Source organism: Myiozetetes cayanensis, unplaced genomic scaffold, assembly GCF_022539395.1.
Source record: "Myiozetetes cayanensis isolate MyiCay16 unplaced genomic scaffold, myiCay2020 scf12, whole genome shotgun sequence".
In the NCBI taxonomy this organism is placed as follows: Eukaryota; Metazoa; Chordata; class Aves; order Passeriformes; family Tyrannidae; genus Myiozetetes; species Myiozetetes cayanensis.
In genome coordinates, this window is record NW_026086826.1 from 124,115 (window position 1) to 146,201 (window position 22,087).

Sequence of the window (22,087 nt, forward strand, 5' to 3'; positions counted from 1 at the left end):
CAAATACTTTTCTTCCAAGGACTCACAGGAACAAAATAATGATACGCAAAAATACAAGAACTTCCTAAGGCAGGGGAGGAGCAATAAAATACACCACACATTGTGGACTTGGTAGAGATCACTGACAAGGTACAATTACAACTTCAATGGAAGGCCCAACTAATAAATGCATGCATAGTATTAGTGTAATTTTTTCATAGGAATTCCAGGGTCTTTTGATTGTTTTCGCTATGAAGTCTGTTCTGTGCAAATAACATTTTAACCAGGATACCCTTAGTTTACAACTTACATATCATTGCCAAGAAACCATCTTTCGGAAGAAGCTGCTTGGTTAAAACCAAAACAACCAACAAAAAGCCCCCACTAAAACCAACCAACAAACTAAAACCAAAAAAACAAACACACCCTTCCCCCACCAGTAGCTTTAATTTGTGTAAATGAACAAGTAAGCTCTCCAGTAGAGAATGATGAATGAAGACATTCATTCCATGTCAGCACTAAGGAATTTTGGAGGAAACCTTTCTGTAAATTACCACTGACCCAGCTGCAGTAGTGAAGCAAGATTTTGAGTTGTATCAACAGAGCACTATTTTTATGTATTCTCTCCTGTCATTTCGAAATATTGAAAAAATACTTTGTTATTAAGTTGAAAGGACAAAAATTCATCTGGGAAGAGGAAAATAAGTTAGAAAATATAGACAGAAGTGAGAAAAGTTGATAAAAGGTGCCTCTGAATTCAGTAAATTATTAGAGAACCAATTGGAGGTTTTTTTGTCAGGGTTTTGGGGGGGGTGTGTGGTTTAAGTAATAACCAGCATTTTGCTGTTTTCCTGTTTTGTTTTTCTTAATTTCATTACCAGAAGGTTGACAGGACATACCACTTGTCTTCAAGATTCATTATACTGAACAAAATGCCCCAGAAAATGCAATGCTCCAAACCAAATAAACCGTTGTCTATGTTGGAAGAGAGATATGCCCAGCACTGGATTTTTTATTTCTTCATACAGAATACTGATTTTCATTTGAAAAATAATAAAAAAAGCTGTTGTATATGTGGGTTTTTAAAATTATTGACTTTGACTGTTGTTACATTGCCTTGTTAACAAGGCACATGCAATTTCCCCTTGGAATCAGTGGGCCAGAAGTCCTTGTGATTGTTTTTAAAACAGATAAACCACCAAGTGGTAATAGTAATTTGAATATCAGAAGATTCTGAGGACAGTTTCTGCAGTACCTCTGGTCTAAGGATTCTTGGTGTGTTAGTAGAGTAGAGCACAAGAGAGAAGTGACTGATTTTTCTCTAGGATGAAATGTCCAATATTACACAGTTGGAATCAGTATTGTCATGGATCTAAAACTGGTGAGGAGAGGGGCAATACAAGGAACATGAGGTCACACCACAACATCACTAAGAAGTAAGGTGGCTTCTTAGGGTTCCCTCAAGGGTTAGCTTTATTGAGGTCCTCAAAACCTTCAGCAGGATATTTATGCCCTCCAAACACTCTGGTGATGAAGAATCTACCTCAGCTTTTGAAGTCAGTGCTGTGTACCAGTGTCAGGGAGGCTCATATATTTAACAGCACAAATTGATGTGGAGAGGCAACACGAGCTGGGGCCTGGCAGTGTTTTGCAGCAGGTCCCTGAGCAATGCCTGGGAGGCCAACTGGCAGGAGCAGAGTACTGAACTAAGGTGAAGGTACTCTTCTTATTCTTGCATTCAAAGCTAGTTCTCCTGTCTCTTCATGGTGCTGTATAGATAATGAAGAGGTGTCCTAAAGGTCTGCTTTTGTTATGCCTGTAAGCACCTCAACCTTGAGACTGCAGAGCAGTTAGTACAGCTTTGATCATGCCTGAGCCTTACCAGGCCCCTCAAAACAAACATTTTTCACGCTCTCACTTGCAGCTTCTCTCTGGTAGGTGTTCCCAGGGACTGCCTAACAGCACGAACTGTGTAGCAAAGTTAGTGATAGTGGCTTTCCTTAGCAGGTAGTTCAAAAGTTAAAGTAGGATGCAGAAGACAGGACTTTCCAGCCTCTGGAGATTATCATCTTACCTTTCAATGGAACAATCAAATCCCAAGCCTGCAGGTTTTCCTGGGGTGAGAATTGTCTTCATTCTTCCATTACCTTACATTCTAGCTGAAGCTGTTGCTGTGTGCAGAGTAAGATATACAGAAAATGCTGGACCAAAGAGCTAGTGGCTGAGGCACTCTCTTCTTGAAAGGGATGAAGAGTGGACTCCTGGTCAGGTCTCAATATTCTCACTGTGGGAGTCCATGTTGAAGGCCTCCCTAAAGTCAAGGTAAATAGCAAGCACTGCTCCTCCTCTGTTGAGCCAGTCTTCCCATCAAAGGTTTGCCCTTGGTAGAGCCACATTACACCATCTGTTCTTGGTCACCTTTGTGTATCTCAGGTGCTAGGAAATGTCTTCCAGGAGTATTTGCTCCAGAGTCATCCTGGGGAAAGGGGTGAGGCTGGCAGACCTGTAGTTCCCTGGCTCTCCCATCCTGCCCTTCTTGAAGGTGCAGCAGTTCAACCCTCTTGCTGCACCATGCAAAGAACAGTGATCAGTGATGCATTCAAATGTCTGTGTAAAACATCTCAGAACATGTGTGTATGTGCTTGTGAAAAAGAAAAAGAAGTAAAGCTTTTGGAAGTCTGACAGAGCAAGACTTAAACAATCTCAGGAAAATTGAAGCAAAGGAGAGCATTTAAAAAAGAAGGCATTTTACGTGGTATTCTTGCAAAAAAAAACCCTTGCAAAAGTATTATTTAAAAATTATGGAAATTCCCTAGTCTGATACATAGAATCATAGCATTAACTGGGTTGGAAGAGACCTCCGAGATCACCAAGTGCAACCCTTGATCCAACCCCACTGTGGTTACCAGATCATGGCACTCAGTGCCACATCCAGCCTTGTCTTAAAAACCTCCAGGGACAGTGGATCCACCACCTCTCTGGGCAGACCATTCCAATGCCTGATCACTCTCTCTGTAAAGAACTTCTTTCTAAGATCCAACCTAAACCTCCCCTGGCAGAGCTTAAGCCCTGTGCCCTGTTGTCCTACTGCTGATTGCCTGGGAAAAGAGATCGACCCCCACCTGGCTATAACCTCCTCTCAGGTAGTTGTAGAGAGTGATGAGGTCACCCCTGAGCCTCCTCTTCTCCAGGCTGAACAACCCCAGCTCCCTCAGCCTCTCCTCATAGGACCTGTGCTCCAGTCCCTTCACCAGCCTGGTTGCTCTTCTCTGAACAACAGACATACATATGACTGTTGAGTTTCAAACTCATTAGAGTTTAAAAAGTTACTTCACAGTTGCTTTATGTATGGATGTCAACACAGTAGTAACCATGTAGTTATAACTGACATTACAATAACTTCTTCCCACAGGATTTATCAAGATGGCACAGCTGGCCATTATCTTAATCTGATAACCAGATCAGCCTGGTTAATACTGGGTGTTTGATTTACTACAAGTCTGTCAGCACTTCTGGTTAGTTAGTAGATTATAACTACTACATAATGCATTAATTGTATATTAGCTGGGGAAAAAAATGTAATGGAGGTTGCTGCAGTTTCAAGTGCCTAGTGCAGAAAATTGGAATACTTCCCCAAATAGAAATTCTATGAACAACAAAATTTTAATTTGGTACATTACACTTTCTGAGAAGTTTATCCAATAGCTACTGATGGCAAAGTACTGAAGAAGCACCTACTGTTTCCAGGCTGGTATTTTGCTGAATTCGTTGTGCTGCTTCTGAGATCACTGTCCTTTTCTAAAGAATTGTCCTGTAAAAGGGAAGGTAGTCAATGGCAACATTTCATCAATGATGTGAGTATGTAGAAATAAACTTGTGCTTCTTGCAGAGTGTGGTTCTCTTTGTAGGAAGTGGTGCTTGTATCTCTCTGCTGGTGGCAATAACAAATAGCTTGAGCAGCCTCAGTAAAACATTGCTTCACGTAGGGAAAGAGTTTATCCAGGATTAGAGTATGACTCCTTTCTAGGCAGATATTTTTCAGAATATGCTACCTTGTGTTTTCATTTTATTTATTGAATTTCTGTCACTTCACATTAGGACGTATTTGTACAGTAGCGGAATAATTTTGCTGAAATAAATAGAACTTGGTATAGCAAATAATTTTGCTTCTTTTTCTGTGTGCAGGTTGCCCCCAAATATACAAGAATTTTCTCCTTGTCCAGAATTATTGCAACACAATTTGCCTGTGCTACTAAAGGTACTAAAGAAATTATAACTATTCTGTTACAAAGTAAAAGGTCTCAAGTGAAACTGTTGTTCTCCTTGAAGATCACTCTTCATGGTATCAATATATATGTTATCAAGAATAAGCAAAATACATTGCTTAAATATTTTATCACATTTCAGTGTCTGGCTATATTACACTTAGTTCTGAATATATACTTCACATTTTTAATTGGGAAAAAATAGTCAGGAATAATTTTCTACCTAGCATTATTAAAAAGTGAGAAGCATGTATAAATAGCTAGTGACAGATATTAGTTATTTTACAAATTTATAAGATAATATTTGCATAAGAAACAGACATTGTAAAGTGATACAGTCCACAGTTCTACAAGAATCTTTGGAAAGGTGAGCTACCTTGAACAATGTGTATTTTAGGATAGCTAAGTGCAGGCTTATATTGCTAGGAAGGAAAATCGTAGTTTAGTTATCTGATGGAGGGCTGCACTATGAAAAGCAGCAATACAGAAAAGCAAGCAAGAGCACACAGGAATGCTGTCCATGTGGATACATGTGGAGAGCACAGCAGCAGGGCTTTGGTTGGTGGAGCAGTACATCTTGCCCTGATGCCAAGACAAAAACTGAGAAACTAGTTAAGCAGGAGTATATGGTTTCTTTGGGACCCAGAAACCCTTCTTACCAGGGCTTCAGAACCTTAATCTCTATCCCATCAATGAATTACATGAGCACTAACTCACCTTGAATTACATAAATAAAGAGAATAATCATAGAAGTCTTCAGTTTAGAAGACAAATCTTTTAAATGATGTAGCGTTTGAAAGCTGAGCCATTTTTTGATTACAAAACAAAACCAGAACCTAGAGAGAACCCTCTGGACTAACTAAACCTTGGGAAAAAAATAAATTGATAGGCCTGGGAAGTATTCCTTGCCACTTGAAATCTCTAAATCAAGAAGGTGGATTTTTTTTCCAAAGGAAGTGTTTTATCTCCACCAGAAATTATGTACACCAGAAATGATGTACACATTACTTGATCTAATTGCCACCTGCACCCTGCAAAAGGTCAGGCTGGAGATTCGTGGTGCTTTCTTCTGGCCTGAAAACCTGTAATGCTATGAAACCTCAAAATGGAGTAAAAAAGGTGTTTTATAAGAATTAAGAATTTTAGAATAACTACCATAATATTCAGATGGTATGGGGTTGAACTGTGTAACAAATGGACTTTTAAAATAATTTAACAGGCATTTTTAGCTACATTACAGGTTTGCTTTTTTTCCTGTTTGCATCACTAGATTTCGATGAATAGTCACTAGAATTGCAATATCTCTTCTATTTAAGGCTACCCAGCCCTTTTCCCCTGATAAGATGCTCTTTCTTTACTGGTTTATCATATCTTTTAAGACTGATATTTCGATGCTGGGTGTTCCTGGTAAATTTCTGGAAAGCCTATTTTTGCATTTGGCAGTAATTATAAACAACATCAAAAGCAAAATGACTAAAGCTAATAAAAAGAAATGCTAATGCGAGAAGTGGTTCTGAAATGTTAGACAGACTGGTGGGATAACTTGGAGGTTTACCAGGAGATTTCCTTCTCTTTTATATTTTAAACTCTCTGCAACAGAACTTTTTTTTCTTATATACTGATAAAATATCATGGACATTTTAAAGTGCTAATCACAAAATAACAAAGATAACACACAAGGTAAGACATTTAGCTAGTAACATATAATCCCAGTGTCAGATAAACTTTTTTTCCAGCATGCATAGGTAGCTCTTATTAATGAAACTCAAACTGCACCTAATTACTAGTAACAGAAAAACACAAGCATTTACCTCCCACGCACAGAGCCACACCTTGCCCTCCAGGAAATCCAGAGAGCTTCCTAAGAATTATTTGTAGCTGTGGCCTAGATTTCAGTCTCTTTTGTATCATTTTTCTGTAGAAGCTTGTCAGAGCCAGTCCTGTCTGGTGCACAGGGTTTGACTGAACAAAGAAATTAAAGTCATCGTGAAATCTGCTCTTAAGTTAGACCTTTTATCACAGGTTCTCTTTTGCTTGGTCTGCATGGTTCAACAAGTTTGGTGCTTTACACAGCGCAGACTGATGCTGAATACAATCTTTGTTCTCTGCAGTAGGAGACAGAGGACAGAATCAAAAGCACCATTTCACTAAAAGTTACTGTACAAATTGACAAGGAAGAATTAGCTAAATTAATTAGCTAAAATATTTCTTTTGTCTGTATTTCCAAATGGATCATATTTTTCTCCCGTTTGGGAAAATACTTAATTTCCTAAATTTGTGAAGGATTATTTATGAAAGAGCAGGTATGGCACAGTTACCTTTGGCAGGAAAGAGTTAGGCTTCAGGTCCTGCTTTCTTATTGAACCAGAAGAGTTTTAAATACATCTGGAAAGAAATTACAGCATTCAATTCAGTACTGGGATTGTATCCATCAGCTGACAATGCATCTGGCCATGGCATTTGCAATTCAGCCTCCCATGGAAATGTGCAATATTGTAGTGCCAATATGGGATTCAGGAGATCTGTTCTGTGCTCAGTGTCTTTCTTCACAAATACTTCATGGTAACCTCTGGTACATCCCTTTGTGGCTTATTCTCCTACAAGATTAGTGTGAAAGCATTTTTGCTTTATATGAATAAATAAGCAGAACATATGGTCTAGAAAGAACAAGGGCCCACCAAATCTCTTAGGGAGTCTTCTGCTGGAAATGAAAGTCACTGAAAAGCAGCTGGAGACTAATAGACCACAATCACTATGTCTCTGATGCGGTGACTAAAATAGGGAAGCCAACTCTTGATTGCCCAAGCAAGTAAATATTGAGAAAGAATAAAGAGATCTATACTTCATCTGTATCTGGCACCAATACAAGGAAAAGTGGAATGTTGTAAATGGGGTTTGGGCCCTAAATTCAAATAGAGTGATGAAAAATTAGAAGGATTTCACAGGATAGAGATGAGATGTGATTAAGGGATACTCTCCTTCTAATGTGGGGCTCAAGGAGTTCCATCTATTTAGCTTATCAAATAGAAGGTTAAGAGGGGCCCTTTATGTTTGTGTTATACATAATATAAATAATATATAAATATATGTAATATATTTTGTGTTGTAAATATCCATTTAAAAATCCATGCCTTAGCTCCGGGAGACAGAGATCTCAGAGCTGCAATCTTAATTTCTAGTTACCTCTAATTAACCATTGAGAGGGTTACCAAGAATTATGGCAACTTTTCTGTTGATATTTAGATCAACATGTATGTTTCCCCCTTAAAATGATACAATCTAGTTCAGACGGGAATGATTTCAGGAAAATCTGCTCTCCATTATACCGGAAGTCAGACCAGAAGATCACACAGGTAACATCAGGCTTTCTAATCTGCTAATTAAATAGTTTACATAAATTCAGTTTAATTGGTTCTATGTTTGTTTGTAAACAGTATTTTAATGCTTCATGTTTGACTGCAGCCTCACCTAATCTCAATTATTTCTTTCTGTATTTGTGTGGTGGAACTTTGTCATCCTACAAGTACCTCCATGTTTTTCCTTAAGGGTTGCATCATTAGCTTGTTACACAGCCTGCAAGGCTGATATTGTGGATATGATGCCAACCACAAAATCATTGAGAGATGGAGTGATGGCATTGCTGGAGATCCCAACAAAACTGCTCTCGATCCGAAACAGAAGTTATTTATCAATAGCAAATTCTGTTGTACTTTTTTAAAGCTTAAGTAGAATATACTGCTCAGATGATTGCAGTCTCTTTGCAGGTTTCTGTCAAGGATTATTAGCATATCATTCCAGATTATTTTTTTTTTTAAACAACTAAATGCATAATTTTCCAGGCTTTTATCCAGGCTGAGGCTTAAAATTTTGTTCTCACTTGTTCTTTCAGCTAAACATATCAAACTCCTGACACAGAATTAAGTTCTGGGAAACTCCTATGACAGAATTAAGTTCTGGGATAGAGCTTGCTAATGAGCAATAAATAATACCAGAAGACTACACACTTAATACAAAGGATTAAAAGCCAGCAAACCCCCTACACATTATCTGAGCAAGCTGTAGATTTTGTACACAAAACAAAAGATGGTCCAGTTGTAAAGGATAGCCATAACAGGCCAAATCAAAGTTGTACAGTAGTTCTATACTTCCTCTCTTTTGAATGCTTTATTTCACGGTACTAAGTTCTTCAGGTGTAAGCTTCTCTTCATATGTAGTGTGTTCATACAGCCATATACAAGACTTACTGCAATCCTTTTCAGTGTTGAGCTATCCGGGACAGAGTGCTATGGGAGTTTAAAGTACTCCCTCTAGGAGTATCCAGATCAGAAAATTCAAAGCATTAACAGATACAAACCTGTATCAGCAGTAAAAGAAATAGCATTGGTGGTTTTCTTTAGGAACAAAAGCATGCATTCTAATTGAGAATATTAGCTAACAGTGTCTACATGTGAAATATTTTAAAGGCTTGTGCCTTTGAATGTATTATGTCCAATTTCCAAGGCTGTTGAGAGTCTGCCAACTGCATCATTTTCATTTGTAATTATGAAAGATTACTGTCAGAAAAGCTGACTTTCCTTTTTGAAGCCAAATCCTGAGAAGATACTGAAAAACCAGGACTCACCCTGAGTATTTTGGATCATCCTTTTACAGTTTCTTCTGATGGAGTAATGCTTGTAACATAATAACTTTGCTAGAGAGCTTTTGAAAACTGGTCTCTCAAGCTTAGAAGATCTGTGTGAAGAAGGTAATAGTTATCATTCAAACTTGACGCAAACTCTAATTATTACTTCAAACACAACAAGAACACAGCAACAGGATTTTTTTTAATCTCCGTGGTACACTGCAGTAGCCACACCTACATCCTTTCAGAGGAAATATATTTCTCTTCTCTCGAATACTTTGCACAAATATGTATTCATTTGTAGAGTGCATTCATAAATTTATCTAAAGTTTGGCTCTTCTAATTTTTACTCTGTTGACCTTACTGTCATGCTTTACACAACACTACATTTAATTTACACTGGACTTACTTCAAATGCTGTTAGCCTGTGAAACTTCCCTTGCTTAGGGAAGACACTGTGCTCACGGTATAAGCGGTAAGAGCCATGAAGCTGCTCAGTTTCACTTTGTTAAAATACTGTGGTACAGGAAAAGATAATCAAACCAGTTGTGCTCAATAGTGCTATGTTTAAGTGTCACTTGATCCCACAAAGAGCTGGGCTCATATACCCAGAGAAGATGGGAACCATGACAAACAGATTAGTTTCTTATCTGCAATACTGTGTTTCACCTTTAGTGTCCTATCTGTCTAGCTGATGGTCATTTCAGTTGGACTACCAAGATAAACCCACAAATTCAAATAGCATTTTCAAAGCATATGATTTTCAAAGGAGCCAAACCACATGATTCATTCCTCACTTCTTAGAGTGACTGTAAATGTGCTGATTGTTAACAGTGAGGACACTAGAATCCAAAGGAATTTAGCATTAAAGAAATACTGCCTTTTATTTTAAAAAAAGTATTGAAATCTCAAGTTCTCTATACCGGCAGGGCCCTGAGCAATGCTAGCTCTCTCAAAGAAAACCCAATTGTATATTTTGACATACAAGATAGGTCTGACTTCCAAAGAGCAAAGGTTTTGGAATTTCCCTGTAATTTTCCAGGCTTCATTAAGAAATTAAATGTATGGAAAATATGCATGAACTTTTATTTCATAGTCATTTGTGGCTTTATTAAAGGTTACTTACTAATCTTACACTAATGTCTTTACACCCAGGGACTGAAAATCATTGCTGTACAGTACAAAGACATATTAGCATATGTTAAACATAGTTATTTTTAAGCTACTTTTCTGAAAGGGTTTCCTGCTTTCTTGATACAGCCTGCAATGGTCTGGTGGTGCAGATGCCATATGAAACATCTGAAATAGAATTTTAAATCAATGGAGAGGCCTTAGTTAGGGTACACACTTCCATGGAACATTTTCCTGAAACACCTACCATTCTTTGGAATTTGTTTTATTTGAAAGTGTCTGTGTTGTCAGACTTATTTTGGTGACCAAGGAATAATGAAGGACAGAGAGAGGAGTACCTTTTCTCATAGAGCTAAAACAGGAGGACGAGGAACAGATAAACTCACTCATCAAGGGTGTAACCACCTCTCCAGATTGCACATTACACACATACAGGGACTTGATACCATGTTCCATTATGTGCTCCCAGCAACAGAAGCATAGTCATCCAAAGGAACGAGGGGGAAACTAATTCTGCTGTTAGCAGAAGAATGGTATCTCTGCTCTTTTAATTTCTACTTTGCTATATGGTGCCAGTACCAAAACAAGACCTGCAGAGGTACTCAGGAATGAGTTCCCTCATCCTGGCTTTCCCACATTCATAGCATTTAGCAGGCAGTGTGCACCCAGAAGATGTTCTTAGTCCTCAAGGGAGATCTTAAATCTCCCTAGAGAAGAGTCTTTATATCCACATGGCCCATCTCCCTCAGTTCTAACAACACAAAGTAGGACTGAGGAGATATAGCTTTCAGCCTTCATTCTGCCAGAGATAGGCCTTGAAAGAATATCTTAAGTTACTCAGATGTGAAAAAGTACACCTCTAAAGGTGGGAATGTCACTTCTTCCTGACTTGGACACTGAAAGTACAGCCATGAACAAAGAGAGACAAAGTGTCCACCAAGAGGAAGTTCATCTCTGGCCAGCTCCTGTGTAGTCCTGCCTCAGAGAAGTTCTTTCAAAGAAGCTGCCTGTGCATGAGACCTCTCTGAGATCTGTCCTAACAGCCACTCTGGCAGTGCTGGGGCCAAGGCTGTGGTCAGGACAAGGACATGCAACTCCTGCAGGGAACATTTTCATCATGTCAGGACTATGCTATCACCCTCTAAACACAGTTTGTGTCATAGACTATGGAAGGTTCAGATTTTACCCTTCAGGTTTTATGGGTGATTCCCATGTCTTTGAAGCTGTGTTCCCACTGAAGATGAAGGCAAATTCCTGATGATATTAGTGGGGTTAGGATGTGTCCTTGTCCCTGCTTTTGCTGTTATTTCCTTTGTTGCAGCAGACCTATTCCTTTGTTAAAGTTTTTGCCTGGGGGAAAAAGAAAAGCCACGTTGCTAAATAAATTATGAAATATTTACATCTGTGAAGCCAACCCCTTATGGCTAGCTCCTCCTCTGATATTAAGATGACACTTTTTATAGAGCTACAGCTTCTATACTGCCATTATTCCTCTGTGGGACCCAAGACCAGGAGGTGACAAAATAGCCACCATGAGCCAAGTGACAGTAAGTAATACCTAGGAATACTTTCTGATTTTGACACTCAGTGCAGTGAGAAACTACTATATTAGACCAATGGTAGTTTGTTTAGTGCTGGAGAGTAAAGCAGGATCAGAGATGAAACTGAAGGAAGTTTCTGAACAAAGCTTGATTTTTAACCTGACAATAATGGACCATATGTTGTAAATGTATCTGTAATAACAATCCCCAAAGCAAAGTGTTAAAGGCATCAGTTTCCTTATTGCTGTGTATTTTCTGTGTATTTTCTGTTTATTTTCTTTTGTATTTGTATTACTTTTTTTGCCTGCAGTTCTTTCCATACTGCAAGAATAAATGCACCTCACTTTAGCATCACCAGCTGTAATGAAATGATCTGCAGTTACTCCTGTTAATGTTTTGTGTCTCTTGTTTTTATTGTATTTTTGTTTTGGCTTTAAACCTTAATCGTTACTTCCTTCTTTTAAAAGAATGGTTTAGCATCTTGTTCAAATATGTGTGGTTCAAACTGGTTAGCCTAGCTTATGAATTTCTCTCACCTACTTTATCTATTTAATGCTTTTGACTTTGCCTTACCTCACCTCTTGTAGTTTGGTAACAGAGAGGGAGCGACTTCCTCTAGGGTGTTGGTTTGTTTTGTGTTTTTTTAGTACTTGGCTAAGTCACTTCAGTTTAAGCCTTTCATTTTTATCTCTGCGGCGTAGCCTATGGAGACTGTATCTGTACAATGGATAGATGTGAAGTATCTATCACATTAATTAAATATCCTGTAAACTGGATTTCTGCACAGCTAACTCCTAAGGTTTCTCTGTCACCACACTCAAGGTCTCTGACCTCCTTGGTGTTGACAATCCTAATGCTCCTTCTCCTCTTCCCTTGCTCTCTCTGTCTTGCTCACCTGCAGTTGTCTTATTCCTTCTTCTCCCTTTTTCCTGCAAACTCTCTTTGCTCCCATTTCTCTGTTTCTTCCCATCTTTTGACAGTAAGAGGAGGTCAAGTTTGTGAGTGGCTGGGAATACAACTCACAAATTATCCCTATTTGTTGTGCAGAAATTCTTCCATGGTCTTTTTTTTGCAAAATATTCTATGCAACATTGTCAGTTGCTTTATTCTCACCTTGACTTTCCTGAAAGAAATATTTGGAGCATTAAGAAAGCAAGAGAGGAAAAGATGTAGATTTCCCTTGTGGAATGCCTAGATTTATGAGATCAGGACGTGAAATGGAGCAGCTTTCAGAGCAGGGAAGGACAGTGCTGCCGACTATTCTCATACCGGTGCAAAAATAAATTTTTAAACTGCAATATAGCAAGAGAAATCTTGATGGTTGGCTGGCAGAACTGGCAGAATGTTAGCCCAGAAAGGAAAAGGAAGACACAAAAATGCCCTGGAGCTAAATACTCTCACACTTTAGAAAGCCAGAAGTAAGGAACAAAAAGAAAATGCTCAGTAACACAGCTTTTAGCGAGCATTTGGCAAGTTTTGGAGTGTAATGGGAAAACCATGTAATGCTGTAGTGTGATATCCATAATTTGTGGGCATTAATACATGCGAAGACAGATTTTTGCATTACTGTATTATGATGCACAACTCTGTGGCTAATTTGCATGCAACATTTCTATGATTAATAAATTAGGCAATGCTAGAACTACTGGTCTGCAGTGAACCACTTGTAGCAATTGCCTTTATTCTAGCATGCAACATTAAATGCTATGCTCTGCTCCTGTAACCTTTGAATATTTGAGTATGGCTTTGCAGTTCCCAAGCTGCAAAGTGATCAAAGGAGGGGAAGAATGTTCCTTACTTTTATCCCTCTTACAGAAGAATCAGAATAGTCACCAGACACCTTGTGAAGAAAAGTCAAGCAAAGGCAAATGAAAAAATAAAATCAAAAGGACTTACTAAAATCACTTGAGTAAAAGTGTAACACAGCTATTTATAAAAAGCAAGATATATTTCTCATGTCCTAATGTTTTATATTTAACCGTTTTAGTAAAATGAACATATATGCATAGAATAGCATATTTGTAATACTAGGATAAATAATTTTAAAACCGTAAAGATAAGCATACAATAGATCTGCATTAAAAAATTAGATTATGCTGTCTGAGGCCAAGATCTGAAAGTGTTACAACTGATTTCTGGGTCCATAACACAACTTCTTTTACTGCCTTCATGCCAAATTTGTAAGGATTATGAGAAAATTCAGCAGATTAGATCTTTATTCTGGTATCTCCAGTCTAAATAGAAAAGTGGTAGATATGGCTAAGATATTCAAGGTATGAGGATATCTAGAAAACACCGATATTGCTATCCTAGCTTGGAATGTCAGATCAGGCTCTCTGCCTTGTACTATGAAGAATTTGTTCCCTACAAGATGTTTTTTTTCACACTTAGTCTACCATCAATTTCTGTTTGTTCACATTTTTAAATTCCTGTCTTTTTAAGAAATCTCTTGTGAAATTAAAGAGGTGCATCATATTCTTGCATCACATTCTGAGCACAGTTAGACTTTGGCTTACTGAGCTTTTAGATGACACTTCCAGCACAACTCTGCCTCCGAACATTTCACCGCGGGCACAGGCAGCTTACACCTTCTGAAGCAATTGCTATATTAAGTACCCAGTGATGTATCTTTCCCAGAAACTGAAAATAAAGGTATAAGAGATTCACACAATAATTTATGGGCGTTAACATATGAGTGTAAGTTTCTCCATGGATAATTATGTGACTAGGTTAATAATGCCAAGGATGGTTTGATACATTAAAAACTTTTCTCACAATGATGTTATAGAGCATTTCACTACTGTCAGAAGCCAGGAGTCTGTACATTTAAACAAAAGAGAGAGATGAGAGGCCCATATGTCTTTGTAAAAATAACCTTCTCCCTTCATGCTGCAGGGAAGCTGAGGAAGCCCTGTTTGACACAGGTGCTTATGTTAGATGTGTTTACTGGAAACTTCCCGGGTTTGGGGGTTGAGAGCAGAAAACTGCACAAAACTGAGAGGGGAACAGTGTGTGTGGTTTGTAAGGATAGCTGGAATACTGGGTGTTACTGACAGTGAAATGATCAAAACCTCCTGATGATCAAATGATCAAAACTTAATTTGTGCAGGACTGCTGTACTTTTAGAAGTGCCATCACGCACCTTTGAAGCAGACTTTGCTCTGGTTCAGAAGGATGCCTGTGGACCCCTGTGACAAGTCCAAGCACCAGGCTAAGTTAGCATGCCTTGGAGACGGGAAACTCAGAGAAATTTCTCCCAGAACTTCCTTTGACTTGCTGGCGGGCAGCTGGCATGGAGCCCCAGGTGTCCTTGAGAAATTCTCCAATACGCTGTTCATCACTCACATAATGAGAGCACAGGGTATGTTCAGTCATTGTGGAGACACCAGAAGCAATTCCATCACAAAGGCTGCCCTGTGAAGTGGGCTCAGGCTGCAATGCCTCTGCCTGTGTTCCAGTTTACAATTTATTGTAATTGCCCATCTGGAATTAAATTTCAAACACTTTAAATTTTTAAGTCTTCACTTTTTTTTTTTTATGTTTAGCTTTTCTTCAATGTCAAATCCGTGGACCTCCTGCATTAAATGTGTAAAATAGCACTGTTCCAACACAGCAAACCACTGCCCTACTGACCCACAATTACCAGTGTTAGAGAAGCATCCTCAGGGATACAGGGGTTTACAGAAAAATCATCATGGCTTTTTGAGCAGCCCTGCCCTTGCTCTGGCATGGCAGTAGCAGTGGTGAGGGCAAGAGATGTAAATGGCAGGCGTGTATTTCAAGAGGCTGTATCTGCATTTCCCGCACCTCGCAAGCGTGTCAGGCGTGCCGGGACTGAGCCTCAGCTTGTGGAAATGATTACAAGGCAATTTATACCAAACAACAATCCCTACTGTTGTGTTTGTTACAAACTTGGCTGCAGTACAGTAATGTTTAGTGGATTAATAATGTTTTCTTTTGGCCTCTCCTACTCCCTCGGCAAACAATTTTCATGTATAATAAATGTTCTCATTTAGTCTAACTAGAACAGAGCCCAAGGGTCAGGACAGCCATACCTGCACGCTGAGAAGATACTCCAGGTTTGCAGACAAGAGGGCAGCTTTATTCCTTCTCCATGCCAGGGTCCAGTGCTTGTGCCCTCCGGTAGAGTCAGTTTTGCTGGGCGCGTCCCCCTGAAATTGCACAGGGGCTGTACCACGTCTCCTACTGCAGCAACCAGCCTCTCCAGTCAAAAGGGTCACAGTGGGCAGCAGAGGCAACACAGAATCACTGGGACAGGCAGGCATTTCTTGAGTGTTTGGCATTTTAAAATAGAACAGCATATTTTTAAATTTAAAACCTTTATGAATATGTATATATGCACATAAAATAGGCAAAAAGTAAGTAAGTCTTCCACACTAATGATTGATCACAGTACACGCTGTAAGGGCATATGAGGTTGAGTAAGTGGGTCTTGCACGCACAGAGAGTCTTTGAGTTACAAACCCCTGAAAAATCTATTTGGTTTATTTTGTTGATTATCAGTCTGTTTTGGGAAACAAAGAGCCTGCCCACATTTCATAATGTGTAGTAGAAATACTACGATATGCAAATACTGAAATTACACAACAATAGCAAAACTGAATTAAAGCTGTTTACAGCTAAAACGTGAGAGAACTAGATCTGCAGCCTGTTTATTGCCACACCACTGAAATGAGTCTGTATATTGAGGTGCTTGTACTGCTGTATGGTACAGCTGTTTCTCTGCACCTTCCCACTGCTCTTTCTACCTCCTCAGGTATAAAATGGAGGCAACCGGTCCTGGGTATACTGAAAGAGGAATGCTTAAGTTACTCCAGTAAATGCTTAAGTAGTCTAGCCTTACGACAGCTACCAATTGATCAAATAATTAAGAACAGCAATCAGCACTTAAAGTCAAGTGACAGACCTGTAGCCTGGGAAGCAGGGCTGTAGTAACACTGCTGTGCCAACCAGTGGGACAGAGACTCTTTGCTGTCCAACTCTGTGAACCCAAATGCTGAGGCTGAGCATTTGAAAATACCATAATTACAGGTTGTGCCACAGGTCCAGGTGCTCTCTGATGCACCACAGGGAGCCTCACCATCTCTGTCTCCAGTGGAGGGTTTCTCACCAGCCCTATACACTGAGATCACGCGTACACAAACCTACGGCCAAGCTGCCAGAGCTCAGAGAGGCAGGTTAGGTTAGTGTCTGCCCTGAAAAGGTGGGCCAGACAGATTAATTTTATCTTGGCTTATCTGAGTGATGCCCTACCATCCCACGGCACGGTGTTCTGTGTCACTGGCAATTTTTGCTGCCCCAAAAGGTGTTGCACAACCACAGCTAGCAAAACAATGAAAGTTACATATGTTAAACAATTTCACAAGCATCAAAGAGAAAACATTACCAAGCAAATTATCAAAATGTTATTGGGTCATATGCAGAGAAAAAAAAAAAAAAAAAACACAAAAACATTTTGTGCAGGATATCTAAGCTATCTACACTATTTTCACTGAGATATGAGATGCGGGTTTGCTTTTGATCCAGATAATTTTGAAACCTATTCCTGCACAGTTCCCTTCATTATGAAGGCTCGATACATTATTTGACAGCCTCTTGTGGTTGTGGGGCATTTCTTCCTGTCTAATTCCTTTTAAGACACTTGTGGAGAATCAGTGGTAGGAACTATGAACTCAGCAAAACAGAAATATTAGTGGGACAGCCAACTTTTCAGACTGGAGTTTATATTAGCAATTCAGGAAAAAAATTACGAGTGAGATAGAACTCCATAAATATATTTAGGAACATATTAATGCAGATACACTTCTGAAATCTGAACCCAAGAGTGTATCAGGATTTTGCAAATTAGCCTTGTCTTTACAATAAGTCCATGCAAACTTTAGGTCCTAAGCCTGAGAATGGAGATATTGGAAATTTAACAGTCACATTTGTTGTAATGTGAAAATGTAGATTAAATAACATCTTCCTTCAAATATTTTCTTCACTTTATTTTTTTTTCCAATTGTCTCCATTTTTCCTTTGGCAGCTATAAAACATTGTAACGAACCACAAATAACTATACAGATGGAAGAGGGAGACTGCCAACAGATTGGTTTTTTTTCTTATTTTGCTTATTCAAATTTTGAACACGTTTATTTGTTTATAAGATTGTTGTACATTAATAAAAGCACTAGAAATACTCCCAAGCTATTGGTTACAGATGATTTAAAGATGTTTTAAAATGCATTTATTCTCTAAAAATATATCATGTAAAAATGAAGCCTTCCTATCCACAGATCTACTCATCCCCCTGTCTGGATTTAATCAGCTCTTTAAGAGATTCAGCGCAAACTGAGCAGAAATGCTGTAATTTATCTCAACAGCATCTGAAATACAGGGTGATTGTGAGGTATTTTGGGGTACTTGTCCCCTGCTAACTGCCCATTCCTGACAACCCAGCTCAGGAGAGAGGTTTCTGTTGTCCTTCCCATCCCGCATACAGCCCCACTCACAAGTTGCTCCAGAGGTGCCTGTGCAGGGCACCCACAGTGACGTGCTTTGGTGCAGCCTCGTGCCACAGCGTCCCATCCCATCCTGTCCCATCCTGGCGTGGATGGTGAGGAGCTGGCAGAGAGCAGAGCATGGCCCAGCACACACAGAGCCTCTGGGTCCCACGCCAGAGAAAACCAGCTGTAATTTGCCTGCACACCATCTGCTTTTGTAGTGAACAAGGTGAGGGTTGTTTTTCAGAGAGGAAATAGATTTTAAGGCAGATATTTCACACACTTTCTATGTGATAAGGGCTGTGCTGGTTGCAAGGAATGGTCTGTTATATCCCTGTGGAAGCATCAGTGCAGCTTTCGTAGTGGATTATCAGGTGCCTGAAGGCACTGTAGATGTGTTCATTCTGTGTACAGATGAACCCACCGCTTCTCCAGGCTTGCTCGGCAGCACGGTTTAAGTCTCCGATGCAGGTCCACTGATCTTTGTATTTCCTTGAAACAGTCCACTTGGAATGATCGTTAATGGAATGAAAGGTGCAATTCAATGGCATCCCTATTAGGTTTATGTTGTAGACATGGTAATCGAGAGAGCAATTTGAGTAAAGTTTTTGGCCAGAACGCTGCCAGGATTCAGCCAACAAATCGGTCTTCAGTTCCTGAGCTATCCAGGCCACATAGATATCTGTGGAATAACACAGGGTGGGGGAAATTAGTCTTTCATGTTCCTTCATTTAAGAATAGACTGAAAAGCATCCTCTAAATTACACTCATTTCATTGCAATGCATAGTCAGCCAGAGGGGATTTTGCCTCTTCCCCTTAATTTTACTTTGGTTTCAGAAGTTCATTTCTAATTTAGAAATTTCTAATTTCTAAATTTTTCTCCTTCTAGAAAACCTGTTACAAACAACCAGCAGGAAAAAAGGAAAGGACAAAAAAATTGCAAATTTTCTTGATAACAAAAAGACCCCAGATGATTCAAACCCCATATTTCTTCTTTGTTGTTACTGTTCAATAACAGGAAATAAATTTTCTGAAAATATCATCCTTGAATACCTTAGGATGGAACAGACACCTTCTTGCTTTGTGGGGCTGAGAGAATATTAAGATGGGACACTATTCCTTGCCCTCTGTTTCATTTATTTCTGAAGCTGAACTTCTTTTTTTCCCTCAAAGAAAATACTAATTGTCAAAGAATATATCAATTAATATATTAAGAATCAATTGAGAATGTGTGATACACAGAGCAACAGGTTCTCTTACCATCTATGAATGAGTGTGACTTTGCAAAGTGGAGAAAGGTTTCCCCATGAGCTGACTGGAGCTTGGTGAGGTGGCGCAAGGGGACCACGGGCAGCCTGGACTTTGTACAGAGCTTCAGCAGATTTGGGAGATCAGCTTGGAAGATGTTAGGGATGGAACAACTGTAGATTCCTGGATTATAACTCAGCATCTGTTGGTCTGAGAAAAACCCACAGAAATGAACACATGCAGAATTAAAATGGGCAAAGCAATCAAGAGAGCAAAGTTCTGCCCTGGAAAGGAAACCTAAGTCCTTTCTAATCTTCACAGCCTATCTCTGGATGAGTTTGGTGTTAAAGTATCTTATTTTAGCAACCAAAAATATGTGTAATTGCTTTGTGTTCCAGGTGGCCCTGCAGCACATAGACTGGCTGGGAGAGTACGCTCAGGTTTTTCCACTTACACCTCATTATTAGCAGAATTGTTAACCCGTGGTCTTGGTCCACTGCCACTTCCACCCATGCTCATCCTCAAGCCTCTGTGCAGCCACACAGCACTCAGACAGCATGTGTAAATCCAAACCTGTCTATATTTACAGAAGTAGTTTCCAGTCAGTTACAGCTGCCAAGCCAAATGCAAACAAAAGAGCTGCCCGAGGGTCTAGTTTGGTTTTAGGGAGAACAGAACTTGACTTTCAGCGTCTGGATTGAATTTGCAGAAGAAATTCACTTTTCTGAACACTGCTCAGCTTAACTGTAGAAGTCCTTGCCGTGGATACCATAAAGAGCAAGGGAACAAATGGGCTCATTAGATGAGTTCATGGAAGACCAGTCCATCAGGAACATTCCAGTCTTTCTGGCTCAGGAAATCCCTGAACCACAGATTATCAGAAGCTGGGAGGATGAGGCAGGAAAAGCATTAGCATATGCCTCTCATTTTCTTGTCCTTTTTCCCTGAACATGTGTATAGATATGTTTCCACAAACAAGAACCTGCTTTAGATGGCTCTAAGGTGTGGCCACCCTGCCACTTTGCACAGCATGTGTGTTTCATTAATATGATTTGAGGTTTGAGAAAGGAGTGAAAAAACAGTGTGAAAAGAGTTAAGGAGCATGCCAGCATGACTTCTTGTAATGCCTTTTGACAGTCCTTTTCAGGATTCCAGTACCAGTTATCACTGTCAGATAGTTCTGAATCTTACAATTTTGTTGGTTATTTGGTTTTTTAAATATATTTAGTATTAGTGATTTTTGTGGCAAAAAATACCTGGGGAAATTCTAGGTGATATTTATTCCATACTCCATAGTTCTGATGAGTCAAGGCTACTGCTTCAGCTCAAGCAGTTGTTGCCTTACAGTTTTAGAACTGCAGATGATCATAGCTGAACGAGCTATTACTGTTAAAAATGATTAATCATCCTACTTTGTTTCCAAAGCACTTTGTATACACAGACTAGTTTACCCTTGATATGCACTTGTGACTATTATTATCCTAATAATCCCCATGGAGAGATGGAAACAGAGTGGAAGAGCGAATTTCCCACATTCATGCAGGAAATCATTGGATAAACATAACTGAAACCAAGAATGCTCTCTCCAGGCCCCATTTGGTATCCCAATCTGACAACAAAGGTCAAGAACAATGAATTTTTGAGGTGAAGTCTCAAGGAAAGCAATCAGAGAGCTGTGGTAGGACAAAGGCTTTCTTAGGGCAAAGCTTTTCATACCTATTTCAGTGAACTGGTCATATTTGAAGGTTATACAGATGGCCGTCTGTCCAAAGGACTCCCCAGTAGCTGGATACCCGTAACCATCCTCAGGGATGGGAGGGAACAGAGGCACACTGTGTATTACCCAGAAGCCTTGTGATTTGTCCAAGAGCAGAAATCCTGTAAAAAAAAATTATTGCTAAGGAATTAAGGAGGAAAAAGCCCCGATGATAGAGCTATGTCCTGCTTTGGTTTTGCTGCTGCAGAGACCCCATTTCAACATGTTAATATCTACAGTAAACTGGTTCTAGAGTAGATTAATGGATCATAGGAGACAATAATATTGTATTTAAATTGCACCAATTCTTTCCTGCATAGACTAACTCAAACTGTCATCATGTTTCCTTTTAAAAAAAAATCTTTTCAAAACCTCTCTTTGTCTGCTCAAATTTTGTCTTCAAAAGTTCTGATGATTTAATGACCGTGACCCTCTCTCCACTGCTTCTTTTCCTTCCCTTCATATAATCACTGGATAAGGGGAAACAGATTCTGTCAACACTGTGTCTTCTCTTCCAGACCAAATTCCCTTCCATGTGTAAGCAGCAGAGAGACAGGCTTCGCTTCCCCCCACAGGAGGATACTCCAGGGTGGAGCAGAACTCCTGAGCTGTCCTCATTGCTGCAGCCTGAAAATACAGCCCTGCAAATTGTGGTCATCTCCAGGTCAGGCTGGGCAAACCCCATCTGCTTCCTCAAGGGACCATTTAGACTTCCACTGAAGTTTATATCTAAATCTTGTTTTTCTGTAACTGCATACCATGATCTTGGCAGCAGTTTCTTACCCCAGCAAGTTTGGAGGGGTTTATGTCGAGGGTGTCTTTCCTTTCACATCTTGTACTGCTGCTGCCATCAAGCACAGGATGATGTGGACTGTACTCACTAAAAGGATCTGTATGTTTCAACACTTGAAACAAAGAGTCCAAAAGCCCTAAGATCCTTCACACAGCACAAGCATACCAAAACCAAAACAGAAGCTGCAGCATATGTAACTATACAACAAAGAACACATCATGCAAATCATTCTCCAGTTTTGCTTCAGGC

General features: G+C 39.5%; 1 protein-coding gene and 1 long non-coding RNA gene across 4 annotated transcripts in view; both read right to left on the bottom strand.

Annotated features, from left to right (window-relative positions):
- Window positions 1–3,344: 3,344 nt before the first annotated feature.
- LOC126635461 (uncharacterized) lies at window positions 3,345–12,295 on the bottom strand. The gene is made up of 4 exons (XR_007627721.1): window positions 11,183–12,295; window positions 8,866–8,975; window positions 6,563–6,629; window positions 3,345–3,790 (listed from the first exon to the last, which is right to left on the bottom strand). It is a non-coding gene; the product is annotated as an uncharacterized LOC126635461 (long non-coding RNA).
- A 5,021-nt stretch (window positions 12,296–17,316) lies between these two features.
- Window positions 17,317–22,087, bottom strand: part of DNASE2B (deoxyribonuclease 2 beta) — a 33,404-nt gene continuing 28,633 nt past the window's right edge. For all 3 annotated transcript variants that reach the window (XM_050306749.1, XM_050306748.1, XM_050306747.1), the window contains 3 exons: window positions 21,006–21,167; window positions 19,302–19,499; window positions 17,317–18,722 (listed from right to left, as the gene is read on the bottom strand). In XM_050306749.1, coding sequence (XP_050162706.1) covers window positions 18,367–18,722; window positions 19,302–19,499; window positions 21,006–21,167 — 716 coding nt within the window. In that variant the 3' untranslated portion in view covers window positions 17,317–18,366. The remainder of the gene's footprint in view (window positions 18,723–19,301; window positions 19,500–21,005; window positions 21,168–22,087) is intronic.